Source organism: Centropristis striata, chromosome 10 (genome assembly GCF_030273125.1).
Source record: "Centropristis striata isolate RG_2023a ecotype Rhode Island chromosome 10, C.striata_1.0, whole genome shotgun sequence".
Classification (NCBI taxonomy): domain Eukaryota; kingdom Metazoa; phylum Chordata; class Actinopteri; order Perciformes; family Serranidae; genus Centropristis; species Centropristis striata.
In genome coordinates this window covers 3,733,233-3,754,811 of record NC_081526.1, presented here as the reverse complement: position 1 = coordinate 3,754,811, position 21,579 = coordinate 3,733,233, and the positions used below count along the sequence as shown (strand labels likewise).

Genomic DNA, 21,579 nt, shown 5'->3' with positions numbered 1-21,579 from the left:
GAGGACCGATTATACTGGAGCACCAACTAGCGTTGATGAGTTGAGACAACAACAAACCACAGTGAACATGAAGGAAGAAGCTGATGAGACCTTTGGTTGGCCCCGTGGATGACGGGACATTTAGTTACTAAAAACCAACGGATGGAAATGACCGAAAAAGGACACAAAATAACTAAAAAAAAGACTAAAAAAGACACAAAATTGCTAAAAAGATCCCAAAAGGACACAAAATAACTAAAAAAGACACACAATGACTAAAAAAAGACACAAAATGACCAAAAAAGACACAAAATGACTAAAAAAAAGACACAAAATGACCAAAAAAGACACAAAATGACCAAAAAGTCACAAAATTACTAAAAAAGACACCAAAAAATGACCAAAAAGTCACAAAATTACTAAAAAAGACACAAAAAAACTAAAAAAAAAGACACAAAATAACCAAAAAAGACACAACACTGATCGATAAGAGCATGGTTGTGTTGCTAGGCAACAAGGAATTCACATATCACCGCCTCACATCCAGCCTCAAGCATCACCTCAATGCTAAACATATAGCAGCTAGCGGCTAGTGTGCTAGCTAGCGTGGATTGTGTTTTAGATCAGATCAGATCAGATTTGACTTTATTTATCCCACAGCGGGGAAATTTCTTTGTTACAGCCGCAGAAAATCACACAATATTAAGATAAGATAAAAAACAATCTAGAAAAGACATTTAACAATATACAAAATATACAAAAATAATAATAATAATATACTATATACAACTTAGTGCAAATTAAGTGGATAATGTGCAGAGTGCAGATTATGTGCAAAAATGTTCAGATTGTGCAGGTGTTGAACAGTCTTATGGCAGCTGGAATGAATGACCTGCGGAAGCGTTCCTTCTTACACCGTGGGTGTAACAGTCTGCTGCTGAAGGAGCTGCTCAGAGACCCCACAGTGTCATGCAGGGGGTGAGAGGGGTTGTTCATGATGGATGCCAGCTTGGCTAACATCCTCCTCTCACCCACCTCCTCTATGGAGTCCAGCGGACAGTTCAGGACAGAGCTCGCTCTTCTGATCAGTTTGTTCAGTCTGTTCCTGTCCCTGTCCGTGCAGCCCCCTCTCCAGCAGACCACCGCGTAAAAAATAACGGAAGCCACCACAGAGTCGTAAAAGGTCTTGAGAAGGACCCTGCCGACACCGAAGGACCTCAGTCTCCTCAGCAGGTAGAGACGACTCTGGCCCTTCTTGTACAGGGCGTGGGTGTTGTCAGTCCAGTCCAGTTTGTTATTTAGGTGAACACCCAGGAATTTGTAGTTTTCCACTACCTCAATGTCCAAACCCTGGATGTTCAACGGAGTAAAGAGTGTCTTTTTCTTCCGGAAGTCGATCACCATCTCCTTCGTCTTGCTGGTGTTCAGCTGGAGCTGGTTGGTCTCACACCAGCTGACGAAGTCCTTGATGACCGTCCTGTACTCCAGATCGTTCCCCTCCGAGACACAACCAACAATGGCTGTGTCATCGGAAAACTTCTGGATGTGGCAGTTTGTGGAATTGTGTGTAAAGTCAGAGGTATAGAAGGTGAAAAGGAAGGGAGAGAGCACCGTACCCTGAGGGGCACCTGTGCTGCACAGCACCACATCAGACACACAGTGCTGTAGCCTCACATACTGCGGTCTGTTGGTGAGGTAGTCTGTTGTCCATGCAGCAAGTTGTTGGTCCACTCCCGCTCCCTCCATCTTCATCCTCAGCAGTGATGGTTGGATGGTGTTGAAAGCACTGGAGAAGTCAAAGAAGATGACCCTCACAGTGCTCCCTGTGTTCTCCAGATGCGACAGTGATCTGTGCATCAGGTAGATCACTGCATCGTCCACCCCTATACCGGGCCGGTAAGCAAACTGCAGGGGGTCCATCAGTGTGCTCACCAGGGGTCTCAAATGTCTCAGAATAATCCTTTCCAAGGTCTTCATGAGGTGGGAAGTCAGGGCAACGGGTCTGAAGTGGTTAGGCTCCCTGGGGTGCGCAGTCTTTGGTACCGGGACCACACAGGAAGTCTTCCACAGGACCGGGACTTTCTCCAGACTCAGGCTCAGGTTGAACAAATGCATGACCACCCCACAGAGCTGGTCTGCACAGTCCTTCAGCAGTCTGGGGCTGATGCCGTCCGGGCCAGAGGCCTTCTTTGCCTTGATCTTCTTAAGTTCCCACCTCACCTGATCAGCTGTTAGGGAGACATGGGTGGAGGAGGGTACGGGGGTGGAAGGTGACAAGAGTCTCAGGGGGGCTGAGATGGGGGTGGTGAACTGGTGAGAGGAGGAGGGAGTGGGCTGGTGCAGGTCAGGTGTTGAAGAGGGCAGGCTGAGTCTGCTGGTAGGGGGAGGGGGAGGAGAAGCTGGTCTGAGGAGGTGTGAAGAGGAAGCAGGGTGGGTGAGGGGTGGAGGGGGGGCAGAATCAAATCTGTTGAAAAACAGATTCAGTTCATCTGCCCAGCCCTTGTCACCGCTGGCTTGGTGTCTCCCCGCACCTCTCCCATGGCCCGAGATGTTCTGTAGTCCTCTCCAGACGTCCCTGGTGTTGTTCTGCTCCAGCCGCTCCTCTAGCTTCCTCCTGTAGCAGGTCTTCCCCCTCCTGATCTTCAGCCGGAGTTCCCTCTGGACTCTGCGCAGCTCCTCTTTATCCCCCGATCTAAAAACCCTCTTCTTCTCGTTCAGCAGGGCCTTTATCTCGGAGGTCACCCAGGGTTTATTGTTGGGAAAACACCGTACCAGCTTGGAGGGCACAGTGTTCTCCACACAAAAGTTGATATAGTCCGTAATGCAGTGGGTCATACTGTCAATGTCATTTACTTAAAAAACCAAAGTATTCTAGTTTACAGAAGGTCTACCTACCTACAGGCTACCTGGATTGTACTATATTTCTAAATATATATGTCATTTTGTTTCTTTTTTGGGTAATTTCATATCTTTTGTTGTCATTTTGTTTCTTTTTTAAGTAATTTAGTTTTTTTCTGTCATTTTATGTCTTTTTTTAGTAATTTTGTGTCTTTTTAAAGTCATTTATTTATTCTTTCTGTCATTTTGTGTCTTTTTAAAATAATTTTATGTCTTTTTTGGTAGTTCTGTGTCTTTTTTTGGGAATTTTGTGTGTTTTTTAAGTAATTTAGGTTTTTTTCCTGTCATTTTGTGTCTTTTTTTTTAGTAATTTTGCGTCTTTTTTTGATCATTTTGATACTGCCTCCAGCTGCCCCCAGGTAATTTCAGTTTGAGACCCCTGTTATAAAGCTATTGCTACACTTAATGGCAAAAATTGCACTGGTCTGTTGGACTTGAACAAAAATAAACAATATTTTTGTTGCTTAAGCTTATGTATTCAGTCATTATTCAATGGTATACTAAAAATCCATGTGAAAAAAAATACTTCTCACTGTTCTCAGGTCAAATATTTATGTGCGATATTAAAATGCGATTAATTTCGATTAATTAATTAAATACAAAGCCTCTAATTAATTAAAAATATTTTTTTTAATCGAGTCCCGGCCCTCATTCTAACATGTATTGTAGTATTTATTTTAGGTATCAAGCATGTTTAGCAGGCAAGAAAGGAAGAGAAACCCCCCAAAAGAAGAGATGAACTCCACAAAGCTACAAATCTCTCTGTAAAAGTCTGATTTTTAGACTTATCAGATGACGGTCTTATTTTTATACATTCCTTTTATGACAGATGTTAGATCTGTAAGATTTTTCTGCATTTACTGCTGTCAGAGGCATTCATTTAAATCCAGTGACAGATGAGACAACAGTATCTCTGTTCGAACAAACATCACTGTGAAATGAAGTGGGAGCAAATCATCTGATGTCAAAATCATGTCAGAGAACAGAGGAGAAGTTTTGTTTTGAAACAAAATTTTGAAATGAGCCATGTTGGTTTTGAAAAAGCTGCCTCTTCAGAATTAAATAGATCACTTTACAGGGCAACAAAAACGTGTTAAACGGGAAGAAAGAAACTAAAAACATCCATGTATTGATATTTTCATGTTATAACTCAATATGTAGCATTAGCCTGCTAGCCCGTATCAATCACATTGCAGTTAAACAAATCAAATAAATGAATGATTCATGTTTCAGTTGGTCTCTCTCAACGGCACCCAGTTGGTCTTGCTAGCCCGCTAAAGCTAGCACGCTATCGATCGCCGGCTAACGTTAGCATGCTATCGATCGCTGGCTAACGTTAGCATGCTATTGATCGGCGGCTGACGTTATGACGTGAAATCATAATTATCTTGAAATAATGTGATATTATCAAGCATGTCCAGACGTGTCCATCACTTTTTAGTGTCCTCTGGAAAAAAAGATCACTTTACAAGGCAACAAAAACGTGTTAAATGGAAAGAAAGAAACTAAAAACGTCTTTGTTAAACAACAGTCATGTATTGTGGCAGCGTTTCCAATGAAGCCCACATTAGACGGGAGCTATAAAGTCTGTATCATAGACTCCAAGTAAACTCTAGAAGTCTTTTAAGCCCGGCGCCTGGAGTATTCAGAGCTCTGATTAATATTCCTCACCACTGTGCAGACTAGAAATTGAAAACTTTAGGTGGTGGGGAAGAGTGGGGGATTATACCTGCGTGATTGGCTCCAAACTACAGCCATTGTTACAGCAGCTCTGTTGTAATTAGAGGGAGAAATTACTTTGGAAAAAAAAATAGCTTTGGAACAGCTGGCGACACGTAAATTCTCTCCTACCCAATCTAAGAAGTCTGAGCCTCCCAGCCGGCATGTGAAAGCACCGTCTACTCCCCCATCATGCCTAGGTAAAAGCTACGGAGCAGTAATTGAGGTCTTTGTTATGTGATCCAGTGGAGGATGTTCTAGCGGAACCTGCAGTATTTATTAAACCATCATACATGACTGGCTCTTTACATGGGAAGCAATTTTCTGAGCATGACTAATACATCAAGCTGTAAAGAGTTCAGAGACACAGTTATTAGGACGTTTTTATACAAGTTATTCATCTTAAACTCACTATTGTGCTTCAGTTCATTTTGTCTCCTTCTGAATATTATCCTTAGGTTTCTTTTGTTCAGACAAAGGAAAGTAGGAGATATCTGAACAAAAGAAACCAAAGGATATCACTATTATGCTTGTTAGAATTAAAACTTTCAAGTTTTTAATAGTTAAATAAAACCTACATGGATTGAGAACAGTTTACAATTTAAAGTGAGGGAATTACCTTATTAATCTGCCTTTAAAATCCCTTTAAAAGAAATTGTGTATCATTAAAAATCCTTTTGTCATAAAGGATGTTTTTCCTAAACCGCAGCTCTGTGAGCTCTCAGGGCCTCCGTATGAAGCAGGAGACCTGCATTCTTTCTAACGGCCAGCAGGAGGCGACTCAGCTGGTTGCAAAACAAGTCAGATAGTATAGAAGTCTATGAGAAAATTACCCTACTTTTCACTGGAATTTTTTTTATTACCTCAGTCAGCATTTACCTAATGAGTTTATGGTCTCAACTGCAAGTTCTTCTTCATACAGCATGATGTTCATTTTGTGAATTATGGCCCCATTTAAAATTTAATAAAAACCCTGAATACCAAAAAGTTGGGACACTGAATAAAAGCTAATTTTGTTTTATTATTTTTGCTTTTGCTGGCTCTGTATCACAGCTTATTGGATTTATCATCATGTTGATGTTCTAAGTTTAGGGCATCAAATGTAAATTGGTTTTTGGTTCCTTTTTTTTTTTTGTCTGTCGCAACAATAACAGAAAAAATACTGGCTCGATTTTCATTAAATTTAGTGGAAGAGTGTTGCATTGGCCAAGGAAGAACTCATTAACTTTGGAATGTTTCTGAATCATACAAAGGGGAGAAAACATGATTTTTTTCCCCCACCTTTTTTTAATATTGTGAGATAATGCATGGCCTTGGTTGAGGTCCTTCTAGATGAAGTTGAGTTATTGATGGAGATGTTTTCTCAATTTGCTTGTGTTTTTTTTTGGCATTTGCATGTGTTTTCTTAAGTTGCAGCGCTTTGAGCTCTCAGGGCCACCGTATGAAACTTATTTTTTTATTATTTGAGTTTCCTTTCTCACCTTGATGCCCACGTAGTCTACAGGGATGATGGGTTTGTCCAGCGAGGGCAGGCTGGCCTCGTCCAGCGGCTCTCCAACCATCACTTTGGTCGCCACGCTGATGAAGTCCACACCGATTGTTTTTGACACAAACGGGAAGGAGCGTGATGCCCGCAGGTTACACTCGATCACCTGAAAAGGTGCACAACACAGCAGTTATTTAAAAAAAGCACAAAGACGCTCATATCTGCAGACTAATCAATGCACACATAGGATGAGACCAATCAAACAGGAAGCACACTCAATGCAGAAATGCAAATAAAATACTGTACAAATGGAAAATGTGTGTGTGCACAAACGCTTCCTGTGTCTTTAGGCAACAACATTGATCATGAAATCCATCCAACTTCGCAAAAACACAAGGCAATTTCAATTTGAGAGTGAATTGCATTTGGTGCAACCAGGTGTGAAAATGTCGATCTATCATTTAGTCATAGCCGGAGAAATATTACCTACCATGACATCGTTGCCTTTAACCAGAAATTGGGTGTTAAAGGGCCCCGAAATTTCAAATGCTTGTGCAATTTTCCGTGTGGCAATCTTCACCTGAGAGCAATGAAAAAAGAACAGGCAGGTAAAATATGGATGAGGCTGAACAGTCCCATACCACAATATCTCTATAAACACTAATGGAGAGCAGTTTTGCATTATGACAATTGGGGTGTAAATGCACACAACATATGAGGGAAGCTGCTGGTTTCTAGGGAATCTGATGCTTCAAAGCTTCAAATGTGCCATGGTAATCAACATCCAAACCCCTACTGCTTTGTTTATTGTTTTGTTTTTTTTGTCTTTTGCATGGTAACATTAGGGATTTTTTGTACTTTTGTGTCTTTTTTGGTCATTTTGTGCTTTTTTTTGTAATTTTGTGTCTTTTTTGGTCATTTTGTGCCTTTTTTTTTTGTAATTTTGTGTCTTTTTTGGTCGAATACTTGAAATTCTCCCCCTGATCTTAAGATTTTGAACAGGATGGTATATAATTGGTATGGTTTGAGTGTGAATGCTGCAGGTGACTTAACCCTCTGGAGTCAAACTATTCATTGAAAATACACTGAACATGTTTTATTAACACTAATAACTTTATTTATATATAATATGTAGACAAGCTGATGAAATGAAACTATTACCATTTTGAATTTTATTTTAATTTACATGTAAATAGACTGTTTTGTAGTTTTATTATTCATTATTTTGTCTGCTGTTTTTTTGTGTATAAATGGTTTAAAAAAAATGGTAAATTTCCATAGACACATGTGTCTTTTGTTTGTATTTTGGGTTCCTGGCAGCTTTATACTTTGTTAATTAAAATAAAATGTAAAATCTGACTGATAGCCAAGTTTGTGTGGAGAAAAAGGAGCCATGCATGTGATGTAAGGACAGACTGAAAGATGCTGAACAGAGACAGAAATTAATGCAGAGGAAGTTGACAAAATTGGACTTCAGAGGGTTAACTGACCTTTTCCAGCGCCCCCTGGCTGATAGTTTGGGTCGGCAGCATCAGAGTGGCGTCTCCTGAGTGGACGCCTGCATCTTCCACATGCTCTGTTATAGCATGGACCAGAACCTGCACACACACACACACACACACACACACACACACACACACACACACACAGTGATTATGTCACACTTAAAGCATTTGCATGCAGATCATAGCTGTAATAAGCGACAGAAATCCCTCCTCAAGGCAGTTCAACAACAGCCTTGGTCTGTTCTCTGATGAGAGTTTTTCACACTTAGAGGCAGATGGCCTCCAGATTTGATGTGTTTATACCAGTATGTCACAGCGCAAAACACTATAGAAAACCGCAGAGCCAACATATAGCGAGCCAGATCATTAAAAACAGTCAGTGCTGAATTGTGCATTTGCAGGAAATGAATAAATTCAGTCGTGTTTGATTGGAAATCTGCTTGAAACAAAGGGAGTGTGTTTGTTGATGGGCTGAAACAATGTTCATGGATACACAGTGTCAAAAGAATAACTTTCAACATTTCACCCACAGGAAAGGAGATTTGTATCAGCAAGTATCTCTGTGTGTGTGTGTGTGTGTGTGTGTGTGTGTGTGTGTCTGTAAATGAACTGCCGTGTCATTAGCTCATTTAAACTGCTGCTAACCACAGCATTCATTAGCACTCTTCAGATAGAGCCTGTAATTAATACGTATTATCTCTGACTTTTCCACTCTCCCACACACACACACACACACACACACATTCTTGTACTTCTATCTTTGTGAGGACCCTCGTTGGAACAGTGAATTCCCTTGCAAGGTTATAATAGTTTTGAATTTTTCATTAGTTTTAATTTTGTTGTGAATTTTTTTTTCAAATCCAGTTAGTTTTAATGAGTCTTTAGGGTGAGTTTGCTAGTTTTAGTTTAGTATTTATTTTTTTCGAAATGCTTTAGTTTTAGTGTTAGCTTTAGTAATGGGGTATTTGTTGGGTGGGAGATTAAAAGAGGTAAATTTTGCCTTTATTTCCTTTGCCTTATCTATCTTCATTATGTATGAAAAAAGAAGAAAATGAAGGACATTTTCACTATAATTTTAGTTAGTTTTGTAACCACACAATACAGTTTCAGTTAATTATCATTATCATGTAACCTTTAACCCTTAAAACAAAGTCTGAAATCTAAAAAAAAAAGCCTTTAAAGAAGTGAGGACCGGCCGAAATGTCCTCACTTTGCAAAAATGTCCTCACTCTGTTGGTTAAAAACGTGTCCTGGTCCTCACTATGTGGGAAGAACAGGAAAACACACACAGAAATATTTTTTATTTTTTTTAAAAGCATAGTTTTATTTTTTTGTAATGGGGTATTTGTTGGGTGGGAGATTAAAAGAGGTCACAGTAAATTTTGCCTTCATTTCCTTTGCCTTATCCATCTTCATTATGTATGAAAAAAGAGGAAAACAAAGGACATTTTCACTGTAATTTTAGTTTAGTTTAGTTTACTTAGTTTCTTTTTGTAACCACACAATACAGTTTCGGTTTAAACATAAACCTAATTGAACCTTTAACCTTAAAACAAAGTCTGAAATCTCAAAAAAAGCCTTTAAAGAAGTGTGGACCGGCCGAAATGTCCTCACTTTGCAAAAATGTCCTCACTCTGTTGGTTAAAACGTGTTCTGGTCCTCACTATGTAGGAAGTACAAGAACACACACACACACACACACACACACACACACACACACACACACACACACTTACACACAGACACACACACACACACACACACTTACACACACAGTCTGGCCAGGAATAATGAGGCCTGTTTGGTATTCAATGAATGGACAGCTTGTTAATGTGATAGTGGAGATAAAGAAGGGGCTGTATTCAGGGAAAGTAGAGAGAGAAAATCTACCATACAACTGGATTGCCCACGTTCCAACTGACACCCTTGAAATGACTCCCACCGCCTAAACAATAGAGAAACACACAGGACGAGTACCTCGGCAGCTCTGTCGCCTAATGCGACTTACAGTGCCAGCAATTAACTTGTAGAAGTTTTGAAAACGAGCCGACTGTCGGTGTAAAACTTTAACATGCAGGAATAATCCGTCTGTGCGTCTCAGGAGTCTATTTAAAATGTCATTCTGCAATTTACCTTTTCTATATGCTCGCTACATTCGCCCGATCTGTTTCTTTAGATGATTTTCTACCTTATAGAAGAAACAGAGAAACAGAATGTGTGCATACATAATCACATGTGCATCTTTATACTGAGTAACCTGCAGATTTTCATTTTATTCTCCTAATGGGGTGATTCTTATGAACATGGTGCAGCTCATAGCAATAATCCAAGAGCATTGAATACATATTTTCTTTGACCCTTTATAACCTATACAATCTAAAGTCACTGTTAAATATGAATTTATAATCTTTTTAAATAATTTTAAGGTATTTTCTGACATTTTAAGAGACACTGTGAGCTGAATTAATCACCGTAACACATTCTTAAATGAAAAAACAACAACAAAAAGGTTGTTTTTTTCCCTTGACTAGCACTTAAATATGCTCAAAGGTAGCTGGTATCACCAAAATGTATTTTATTAAAATATACACATTTTTAATGCAAACAATTCTATCATTACCGTAACATTTAACCATTTTTTCTCATCAATTTTCAGGGGAAACCATGAAATTTTTATCTGGATGCATTACAGTAATGGAATTGTGAATCAAAAATATGTTTAAAAATATAGAAAATATTATGTGCCTCATTTTTGTTATATTGTCTATTCATATAAAAGTGAAATATATTTAGTTTAATAAAGTATGTCCTTATAATCACCCTAATAGTATGTGTGCAGTGGAACATAAAATAAGTTTAATGATTGCCTCCAGCCATAAGATGCATGAATATTACTGTATGAATAAAGATTAGTGTAAGATACACTTTTCCACAGAGAAAAACAATTATCTTGTTAGAATGTCCCAGTTGGTAGAGCGGCTACAGACTGACCGGAAGGTTGGAGGTTCGATCCCTGACTAGGGCTGCACAATTTATCGAATTTTGGCCGCCACGATTAAATTAACCTGATCGTCGGCGATATTTCCATTCTAAAATGTGGCTCTCCTGCATATCTAATCTTCTAATCACTTTCTACAACAGTAGTGCCACAGGGTTCTGTTTTGGGGCCCCTCTTATTTATCATTTATATCAATGACTTGGGTCTAAATGTGTCCGATGCAAATGTGCATTTCTATGCTGACGAGACAGTTATTTACTGTTATGGATCAACTCTTGTTCAGGTTTTATATGAATGGCACTTTACCGTGTTGTGTGTGGAAGGTCCCTTTATTTTTTTTTATAATTTTGTGTCTTTTTTAATAATTCTGTGTCTTTTTAAAATAATTTTGTGTCCTTTTTAATAATTATGTGTCTTTTTTTGGTCATTTTGTTTCTTTTTTAAGTAATTTCGTTTTTTATGTTATTTTGTGTCTTTTTTGGTCATTTTGTGTCTTTTTTTTTAAAATGTGTCTTTTTTGGTAATTCTGTGTATTGCTTGGTCATTTTGTGTCTTTTTTGTCATTTTGTGTCTTTTTAAAGTAATTTAGTGTTTTTTTCAGTAATTTTGTGTCTTTTTAAGTAATTTTGTGTCTTTTTTTGGGTCATTTTGTATCTTTTTTAAGTAATTTAGATTTTTTTCTGTCATTTCATGTCTTTTTTTGGTCATTTTGATACTGCCTCCAGAGGCCCCCAGGTAATTTGAGTTTGAGACCCCTGGCAAACAGTGTGTATGGAATAGTATATGTACAGTTACATGTATAACAGAGCAGAAGCAGACTGAGAAAATAAAGCAGAAGAAAATGACAGATCTGTGGTGCATGTCAATCAGATATGAAAACAGTTTGCTGAACAAGAATCATTTCAATACGGCCTAAACTGATCTAATCTAAAAAAGAAAAATTCATTTAGTATCACCACTTTCCTGCATTTTGGTTTTAATGTATTCCATTCTCCCAATCAGATCTGTCGAGGCTGTAATGTCTTTTCACCAAAGATGAATGAGATTACTTCCACTTTATTCATCTGTTGGGCTCAATATCTGTCCTACCTCTCCATTTAAACTGAAAAATAATGGAGGACTGAATAATGCCAAGCTGCAGAGATGAATAACAATGATGCTGTTATAAATGAAAACATGGTCAAACAGGGTGTCAATATGAATAAAAGCACACTACAAATAATGTTGTTTTCCAGGCTGCTGCGCTGTGAAAGTGTTCAACATTATGTTACATTATGGAGAAGATTTCCTCACCAGTCACATTCTAAACAAAACCACGCTCACAAATCTGCTGCTGCTTTGTGTAATTACTGCAGGCAGCAAATTATTCTGCTGCATGTTGTATATTTAACCTTCTGGAGTCTCCAGAAGAGCCAAAGCATGGCTTCTTCATCACATCCAGACGTAAAAACAAAGCAGACCAAAAAAAGACACAAAAAGACACAAAATGACCAAAAAATACACAAAAAGACTAAAAAAGACACAAAATGAGAAGACAGAATAACCACAAAAAAACACAGAAGACACAAAATGACAAAAAAAGACACAAAATGACCAAAAAATAGACAAAATGAGAAAACAGAATAACCACAAAAAATACACAGAAGACACAAAATGACCAAAAAAGACACAAAATAACTAAAAAAAGACACAAAATCACAAAAAAAGACACAAAATAACTAAAAAAGACACAAAAAGACACAAAATGAGAAAACAGAATAACCAAAAAGAAACCACAGAAGACACAAAATGACCAAAAAAATACACAAAATCAATAAAAGAGACACAACAGACACGAAAGTACAAAAAAAAAGACACAAAAAGACACAAATGACCAAAAAAGACACATAATGACAAAAAACATACAAAATGACCAAAGAAAGACACAAAATAACTAAAAAAAGACACAAAATGACTAAAAAAAGACACAAAATGACCAAAAAAGACACAAAATGACTTAAAAAGACACAAAATGACGAAAAAAAGACACAAAACGACTAAACAAAGACACAGAAAGACACAAAATGACTAAAAAAAAAGACACAAAATGACCAATTTTGGGCAAATAACCATAACAGAGTTTGTTTTCTTGTATTCAACTTCTAGCCACAACAGACACTAAATGACCAAAAAAGACACAAAAAATACACAAAAAGACACAAATGACCAAAAAAGACACAAAAAGACAAAAAAGATACAAAATGACCAAAAAAAAAGACACAACATAACTAAAAAAAGACACATTTTGCTTTCTGAAGCCTAACAGAGAAAGTGATTCTTTCCATTACAAAAAATTCATAGATGATGTCATACCACTCGTCTATAGGTGGGCTTAAGCCATTTACTTGATATAGCTTTTTTTAGCAGCTACACCGAGTATGCCAAAAATGGTATTTTGTGTTTTTATTTGATCTAGACATTTAACATGGTTTTCTTGCTAATATTTTTGGCTATTATCAATAAAACCATGTTAAATGTCTAGATATCAGCTCTTAAATTAAACTCTTGTGAGTTTTTTTTGTTGTTATCATTATATTTGTCCAAACAAATGTACATTTAGTTGCGCCAGGCATTAAAATGGACAAGAAATCGAAGGAAAAGGGTGGTCTAATCATTTTTTTCCATGAGTGTAGATTGATAAATAGTTCTACAGTTGAAGGAAACGTGTCAGTAATGTCTCACCTTGCCGTCTTTGGCCACAGCGTCCATCTCCACCTCTCTGGCACCACGGATGAACTTGGTGATGACGACTGGATGCTCCTGGAGAGAAGACAGCAGGTTGTTATATCAGAGAATCATTGAGAAAATAACTCAACTTGATCTAGAAGGACATTTGGAGAGCACAGACATCAGAGAAGGCCATGCATTATCTCATGATGCTAAAAAAAAGTGGAAAAAAATCATGTTTTCTCCCCTTTGTATGATTCAGAAACACTCCAAAGTTAATGAGTTCTTCCTCGTTCAATGCAACACTCTTCCACCAAGTTTAATGAAAATCGAGCCAGTACTTTTTCTGCTATTGTTGCTACAGACAAAAAAAACCCCAATTTACATTTGATGCCCTAAAATTAGAACATGGACATGATGATGAATCCAATATGCTATAATACAGAGCCAGAAAAAGCAAAAATAATAAAACAAAATTTGTTTTTACTCAGTGTCCCAACTTTTTGGTATTCAGGGTTTTATTAAATTTTAAATGGGGCCATTATTCACAAAATGAACATCATGCTGTATGAATTCTGTCTTATGTATGTTTATGTATACGTTATTGGCTGTTAAGCGTCTTTGGGTGTCTTGAAAAGCGCTATACAAATTAAATATATAATTATTATTATGAAGAAGAAGAACCTGCATTTGAGACCATGAACTCATTAGGTAAATGTCGACTGAGGTAAAAAAAAATTCCAGTGAGAAGTAGGGTAATTTTCTCATACATTTCTATACAATCTGGCTTGTTTTGCAACCAGCTGAGTCGCCTCCTGCTGGCCGTTAGAAAGAATGCAGGTCTCCTGCTTCATACGGTGGCCCTGAGAGCTCACAGAGCTGCAACTTAAGAAAACACATGCAAATACACAAAACACAAGCAAACTGAGAAAACATCTTCATCAATTTGACAACACAAGAACAGCATTTAGAAAACGCTGCAAAGACCACAACACAACAGAAGTGTTTCCAGAGGACTCTTAAAAGTGATGCACACGTCTGGACACACGTGTGATATTATCATGATCTTTCAAGATAATTATAATTTCACGTTATAATGTGAAATTATCACGTTATTTCATGATAATGATATATTTATGTTACAACGTGATATGTAGCGTTAGCCCGCTAGCATTAGCCCGCTAGCATTAGCCCGCTAGCATTAGCCCGCTAGCGTTAGCCCGTATCAATCACATTGCAGTTAAACAATTCAAATAAATAAATGATACACTTTTTCTCTCTCAACGGCATCAAGTTGGTCTTGGTCTTGCTGGTTTATTGTGTTGTGTTGTGGTCTATTTGCAGCTCTTTTTTTTATTGTTTTGTGTTGTGGTCTTTGCAGCGTTTTCTAAATGCTGCTCTTGTGTTGTCAGATTGATGAAGATGTTTTCTCAGTTTGCTTGTGTTTTGTGTATTTGCATGTGTTTTCTTCAGTTGCAGCTCTGTGAGCTCTCAGGGCCACCGTATGAAGCAGGAGACCTGCATTCTTTCTAACGGCCAGCAGGAGGCGACTCAGCTGGTTGCAAAACAAGTCAGATAGTATAGAAGTCTATGAGAAAATTACCCTACTTCTCACTGGAAGTTTTTTAGCGCTGTGAGCTCTCAGGGCCACCGTAGCTTCGCTATTCACTCTTCTTTTATACAGTAATACAAGATTATTTCATTGGTACTGTATTAAAACCTGCAAAACTACTTTTAACACACTTCCTTTGAGAGTAATATACAGTATGGACATGTGTGTATGTGTGTGTGTGTGTGTGTGTGCCTGTAGTCCCAGGTAGGGGCCCTCGGAGGGTCCAGGTGCCCCAGAGCCACCCGGAGGTTCAGTGAAGTAGAGATGCTCAGACAATAGTCGCCAACAGCCATGACAGCTGCTAGCATCAGTTAATTGAAAGCAGAGGGAGAACGCAACAAGAGTCTGAGTGTGTGTGTGTGTGTGTGTGTGTGTGTTCTTGTACTTCCTACATAGTGAGGACCAGAACACGTTTTTAAGGACATTTTTGCAAAGTGAGGACATTTCGGCCGGTCCTCACTTCTTTAAAGGCTTTTTAGAGATTTCAGACTTTGTTTTAAGGGTTAAAGGTTACATGATAATGATAATTAACTGAAACTGTATTGTGTGGTTACAAAAACAAACAAATTAAACGAAACTAAACTAAAATTATAGTGAAAACGTCCTTAATTTTCGTCTTTGTCAACATTTTTCATACATAATGAAGATGGATGAGACAAAGGAAATAAAGACAAAATTTACTGTGACCTCTTTTAATCTCCCACCCAACAAATACCCCATTACAAAAAACTACAACTAACACTAAAACTAAAGCTTTTCAAAAAAACTATCACTATAACTAAAACTATCAAACTTGCTCTAAAAACTAACTGAATTTGAAACCAAAAACCACAACGAAATTAAAAACTAAAACTAATAAAAAATCCCAAACTATTACAACCTTGATAGGGAATTTACTGTTCCAATGAGGGTAGCATCTGTTCTAACTGATGCTAGCGGCTAAGAGATGCTAGCGGCTAAGTGATGCTAGCGGCTAAATGATGCTAGCGGCTAACTGATGCTAGCAGCGCTGCTTGTTACAGCTACATGTAAAATTATAAGTTAGTACAACTTACAGTTGAGTTGATAAAAATCTGAATTCGGAGTTGAGCAAACTCAAAAACAAAACTTAAAATATTTAGTTTAATTATTCAACTTAAAATTTTATCGAAGTTTGTTGCCTTGAAATTTTGAGTTCAGCCAACTTTTTTTTTTTTTTGCAGTGTAGGCTAACTAAGCTATGGCAAGTTTACTCAATTTTTTTCAGCTCTCTACAACCTCTAGAAAGGGTGGTCCCCACAAGTGATGATTGAAACTGGGGTCCCCATGACGTATGAAAACCAGCATAAGTGTGTGTGTGTGTGTGTGTGTGTGTGTGTGTGCGTTTAGGTGTGTGTGAGAGTGATCACTTGTCTTGGATTGTTCTGTATGAGCATGTTAGGACAAGTGAAAAATGAAAAAGCTAAAGTGTGACTTATGGAGGCAACATGTGCAGACACGCTCACGCCGAGCTAACAGGGATCTCACCTGGGACACCTGAGTGGCCTCCTCCAGGAAGCGTTTCATCTCCTCTTCTCCGTACACCACGTTCATCGCAGAGCCACTAGAGGGATGATTCAGGCGGGAAAGAGAGAGAGAGAGAGAGAGAGAGAGAGAGAGAGAGAGAGAAAAGAGAGTGAGCGAGAGAAAACAAAAGGCCACAGGAGAGGAAGAGAAGCAAGCAAACAGGAGAACATACGAGCTTCAAATGATCGTTCAAAACACTCATTATCTCTTCGTTGCATCACTATTACCATCGGGAACAAGGTCTGGAAACAGTCAAGATGAGGAGCGAGAGAGAGAGGGATGAAGAGAGAGAGAGAAGAAGAGCTATTTAGGTCGAAAAGCACTCGAGGCTCTTGAAAAACGAGTTCAGAACTTAGTCATTAAAAAACAACAGATTTAGGGTAGTTTTGTTGTGGTGGTTGTTGTTGTTGTTTTTGATTTTAGACGGCTATAGCTGGGCTATCCTCCTTTTTTTTTTTTTTTAAATGGAGAGAAACAGGACAGAGGAAGGCCACAGGCTCGGGGTCAGATCTTTATTTATTAGCCGTTATTGCTCAGGGGCAGACATATGTCCAGCCACAAACTGAATACTGACCCTTCAGATTCAGATAGAAGACTCATAAAAAGCATATCCTTGACTCGGATGCCATCTAGTTTCTGCACGACTGTTCTCTGAATTTTCAAATTAATCCAATCGTTTAGAAACGTATTCTTTTATACTGTTTTCCATATATTATAAAGGGTAAAAAATATGTTTATATAATGGCCCTGAGCATGAAAAAATAGGTCAGCACTCAATGAAGAGCCTTTTATTAATGCTGGGCGCAGTTATGTGGAGCCCACTTCACCTTGCATGGTGCATTCACTGGTGTATAAAAAAATAAAAAAAGGATGGGTTAAATGCAGAGGTTGAATTTCCTCATTCTGGGATTAATAAAGGATGAATCTGAAATCTTTAGATTTCTTACATGAAGAGGTTAATTTATTGTTTCATTTAGGGACTAAATGATGGAATATCTTTCCCAATCTGGCAACGAACTCCATCTCCATCATCTATAAATGTTTCAAAAGATGTCTAAAAGGCCATTTAACTGCTGTTTAAAAATTCTAATTCACACACAAATACACTTTTATATCATATTCATATTTTTTGCAAGAAAAAAGTTGCAGATTTATGAGATTTTAAGAGGCAAATCTGTGAGAAAAAAGTTGCAGATTTACGAGATTTAAAGAGGCAAATCTACGAGAAAAAAGTTGCAGATTTACGAGATTAAAAGTGGCAAATTTGCGAGAAAAAAGTTGCAGATTTATGAGATTTAAAGAGGCAAATCTACAAGAAAAAAAGTTGCAGATTTTCAAGATTAAAAGTGGCAAATTTGCAAGAATTTTTTTTGCAGATTTAAGAGAAAAAAGTGGCAAATTTGCAAGGAAAAAAGTCGCAGATTTATGAAAAAAAAAGTGGCAAATCTACGAGAAAAAAAGTCACAGATTTACGAGATTTAAAGAGGTAAATCTGCAAGAAAAACAGTCACAAATTTACAAGATTAAAACTTTTTTCTCGCAAATTTGCTACTTTTAATCTCATTAATCTGCACCTTTTTTTCTGCAGATTTGCCTGTTTTAATCTTGTAAATCTGCGACTTTTTTCCTGCAAATTTGCCACTTTTAATCTTGTAAACCTGCAACTTTTTTCTCGCAAATTTGCTATTTTTAATCTCATAAATCTGCACCTTTTTTTCTGCACATTTGCCACTTTAAATCTTGTAAACCTGCGATTTTATTCTTGCAAATTTGTCACTTTAATCTTGTAAATTTGCAACTTTTTTCTCTAAATATTGCCCCCCTCCCCAGGTCTGTTCTTTTTTGTTGTTTTTTCACATACTTGGCCCTAATACGCCGTCGTATGTTTCCCTTAAAATGATCAAAATTATGTTTTTGTACCAGTGGATAACCAAAAGTCATGACTTGACTTTGGTAATCACTTGAGTAACAAGTGGTCGAGACATTGTTATCTTAAAGAAGATAGACCACTTCCCTTCTCTATAGAGTGCAAAGAGACATTTTAAAGAAACTGCTGTGAAATTGTCCTAAAAAAAACCAAACACTGGATCTAAAAAGTAAGAATAAGAGTAATACCGTATATGGTTGATGTTCCCATTGGTATTAATGTGGTATAATGTGGATAGGTGACCCCAAATTTAAAAAAATGCATATTTCTTTTTACCTGTAGTACTATTTATCAATCTAGATCTGGCTGCTTTCTCTCAAATATTATATAATTTAAGCTATGGCCAATGATCAAAATATTTTCAAATTAAAAGCTCCGGAGTACACATTTTAGCGAGTCATTTTATGGTCTGTGAACAAAAATTATTTATGTGGCCCAATGGTTTAACACATTGGTTCACCAGCACATCCAAATTTAATTTCAAATTCCAACACGTAAACACCTAAAAAATCCACAGAGTAAAAAGAGGAAATCAACAGTTATTACAGTTCATTTTGTGGTTTTTTGTGTCTTTTTTTGGTCATTTTGTGTCTTTTTTTGGTCATTTTGTGTCTTTTTTTGGTCATTTTGTGTCTTTCTGTGTCTTTGGTTAGTCATTTTGTGTCTTTTTTTAGTCATTTTGTGTCTTTTTTTTAGTCGTTTTGTGTCTTTTATTCGTCATGAAAAAATGCATATTTCTTTTTACCTGTAGTACTATTTATCAATCTAGATCTGGCTGCTTTCTCTCAAATATTATATAATTTAAGCTATGGCCAATGATCAAAATATTTTCAAATTAAAAGCTCCAGAGTACACATTTTAGGGAGTCATTTTATGGTCTGTGAACAAAAATTATTTATGGGGCCCAATGGTTTAACACATTGGTTCACCAGCACATCCAAATTTAATTTCAAATTCCAACACGTAAACACCTAAAAATCCACAGAGTAAAAAGAGGAAATCAACAGTTATTACAGTTCTAAAACAACAGGATCACAATAAATTCCCTTGATTGTTTTTTTCTGAAAGTGAGAGAGGTAATTTTCATGCCTGGGTTTATTACTTCTCTCCCACACAGGGAGAGGGATTCCTTACAACTACTGTCTATTTGCATTTCACTCAGAGCTTGTAAACAGTGAGGAAATGAGACACTTTCCAAAAAGTTTAATATTCATAAAGAAGACGTTTAGATAAAATGGCAGAAATAGAAAGTTTGAAAGCCGCCTGATTGCTTGTGTGCATCATTGTACAGTTATATCGAGCACGTACAGAAATATACTTATTATATTCTCATATCCAAAGGGAATGTAAGTATGCACATAAGATATAAAGGGTATAGAAATCTTCCTTTTAAGTTAGGATGCGAGTTTAGTTTAGGGCTGAATACAACAAACTTTTGTGAGCTTTTGGTTCGTGTCAGTGTGTGTAAGGTTATAAAAAAATGATGCTTGAATGTGACAGGAGGAGAGTGTGTCTGTAGCGAGGCTGAGAGGAACATTCAGAAAGCATTAACAAGAGAGTCAAAGGGAACAGGGAGGACGCTTTAGGAGAGGAGACAAGGAGAGGAAAGGAGACCAGGGGGAGTTCAACCTACACTGATGAGGAGAGGAGAGGAGAGGAGAGGAAAGGAAACAAGGGAAGGAAACAAGGAGAGGAGAGGAGAGGGGAGGAGACGAGACGAGACGAGAGGAAACAAGGAGAGAAGAGAAGAGGGGAGGAGACGAGGAGAGAGGAGAGGAAACAAGGAGAGAAGAGAAGAGGGGAGGAGACGAGGAGAGAGGAGAGGAAACAAGGAAAGGAGAAAGGAGAGGAATCAAGGAAATGAGAGGTGGAGAGGAGAGGAAAGGAGAGTTGAAGAGAGGAGAGGAAACAAGGGAAGGAAACAAGGAGAGGAGAGAAGAGGGGAGGAGACGAGACGAGACGAGGAGAGAGGAGAGGAACAAGGAAATGAGAGGAGGAGAGGAGAGGAGAGGAAACAAGGAAATGAGAGGTGGAGAGAGGAGAGGAGACGAGAAGAGACAAGGAGAGAGGAGAGGAAACAAGGAAAGGAGAGGTGGAGAGAGGTGAGGAAACAAGGAGAGGAGACGAGAGGAGACAGAGGAGAGAGGAGAGGAATCAAGGAAAGGAGAGGTGGAGAGAGGAGAGGAAACAAGGAGAGGAAAGGAGAGAGGAGAGGAATCAAGGAAAGGAGAGGTGGAGAAAGGCGAGGAGAGGAAACAAGGAGAGGAGACAGAGGAGAGAGGAGAGGAAACAAGGAAAGGAGAGGTGGAGAGAGGAGAGGAGAGGAAACAAGGAAAGGAAAGGTGGGGAGAGGAGAGGAAACAAGGACAGGAGAGGAGACACGACAAGAGGAGACGAGGAGATGAGTGGAGGAGAGGAGACAAGGAGAGGAGAGAAGGAGAGGAGACGAGATGAGACGAGAGGAGAGGAAACAAGGGAAGGAGAGGAGGAGAGAGGAGAGGAAACAAGTAGAGGAGACAGAAGAGAGAGGAGAGGAAACAAGGAGAGGAGACGAGGAGACAAGAGGATGAGAGGATGAGAGGAAACAAGAAAAAGAGAGGTGGAGAGAGGACAGGAAACAAGGGAAGGACACAAGGAGAGGAAACAAGGAGAGGAGACAGTGATCTCTCTATTCAACAGATGTAGAATAAATTCACGTTGTGAACTAAAACCAACTGTATAATATATAAACTGTGTTATTAATAATAATATGATTCTGTCTCCTTCCAGATGAAGTGGAAGCCTTAAACACTGCTGGATTAAATGACCTGATATCTGATATTTGATATCTGGAGGTTTTATGTGACCTACTGCATGACGCTCGCTGCTTAACAAGCACAGACACAATCACTTTTAAAACAAGAGCACGGCTGCATGTAAAACCTTTTTTTTAATATAAATCCAGACTCCCCTCATGCTGTGACAGAGACCTGCTGGATACAGAGTGTCAGCACGCCACCTGCTGGACACAACGCTCACTGCAGCTTTAAATCAGCTGAATAGAGTTCATTAATCACCAAAATAAACTTATATTTTACTCTGTTAGCAATAAGTCTGTGGATTATTTATTAAGGAAGTCAAAAGCTGCATCATTTGCTTCCCTGTATTTATTAATACTCATTACTGGCTAGATATTGAATACAAGAAAACAAACTCTGTCATTTT

General features: G+C 38.1%; 1 protein-coding gene across 1 annotated transcript in view; it reads right to left on the bottom strand.

The window, feature by feature from the left end:
* The window catches only part of cps1 (carbamoyl-phosphate synthase 1, mitochondrial), a 107,562-nt gene that overhangs the window by 22,883 nt on the left and 63,100 nt on the right, over window positions 1-21,579 (bottom strand). Inside the window, 5 exon segments of the mRNA XM_059342408.1 lie at window positions 6,078-6,248; window positions 6,573-6,662; window positions 7,573-7,680; window positions 13,307-13,384; window positions 16,410-16,485. Of these exon segments, the coding sequence (XP_059198391.1) occupies window positions 6,078-6,248; window positions 6,573-6,662; window positions 7,573-7,680; window positions 13,307-13,384; window positions 16,410-16,485 (523 nt within the window).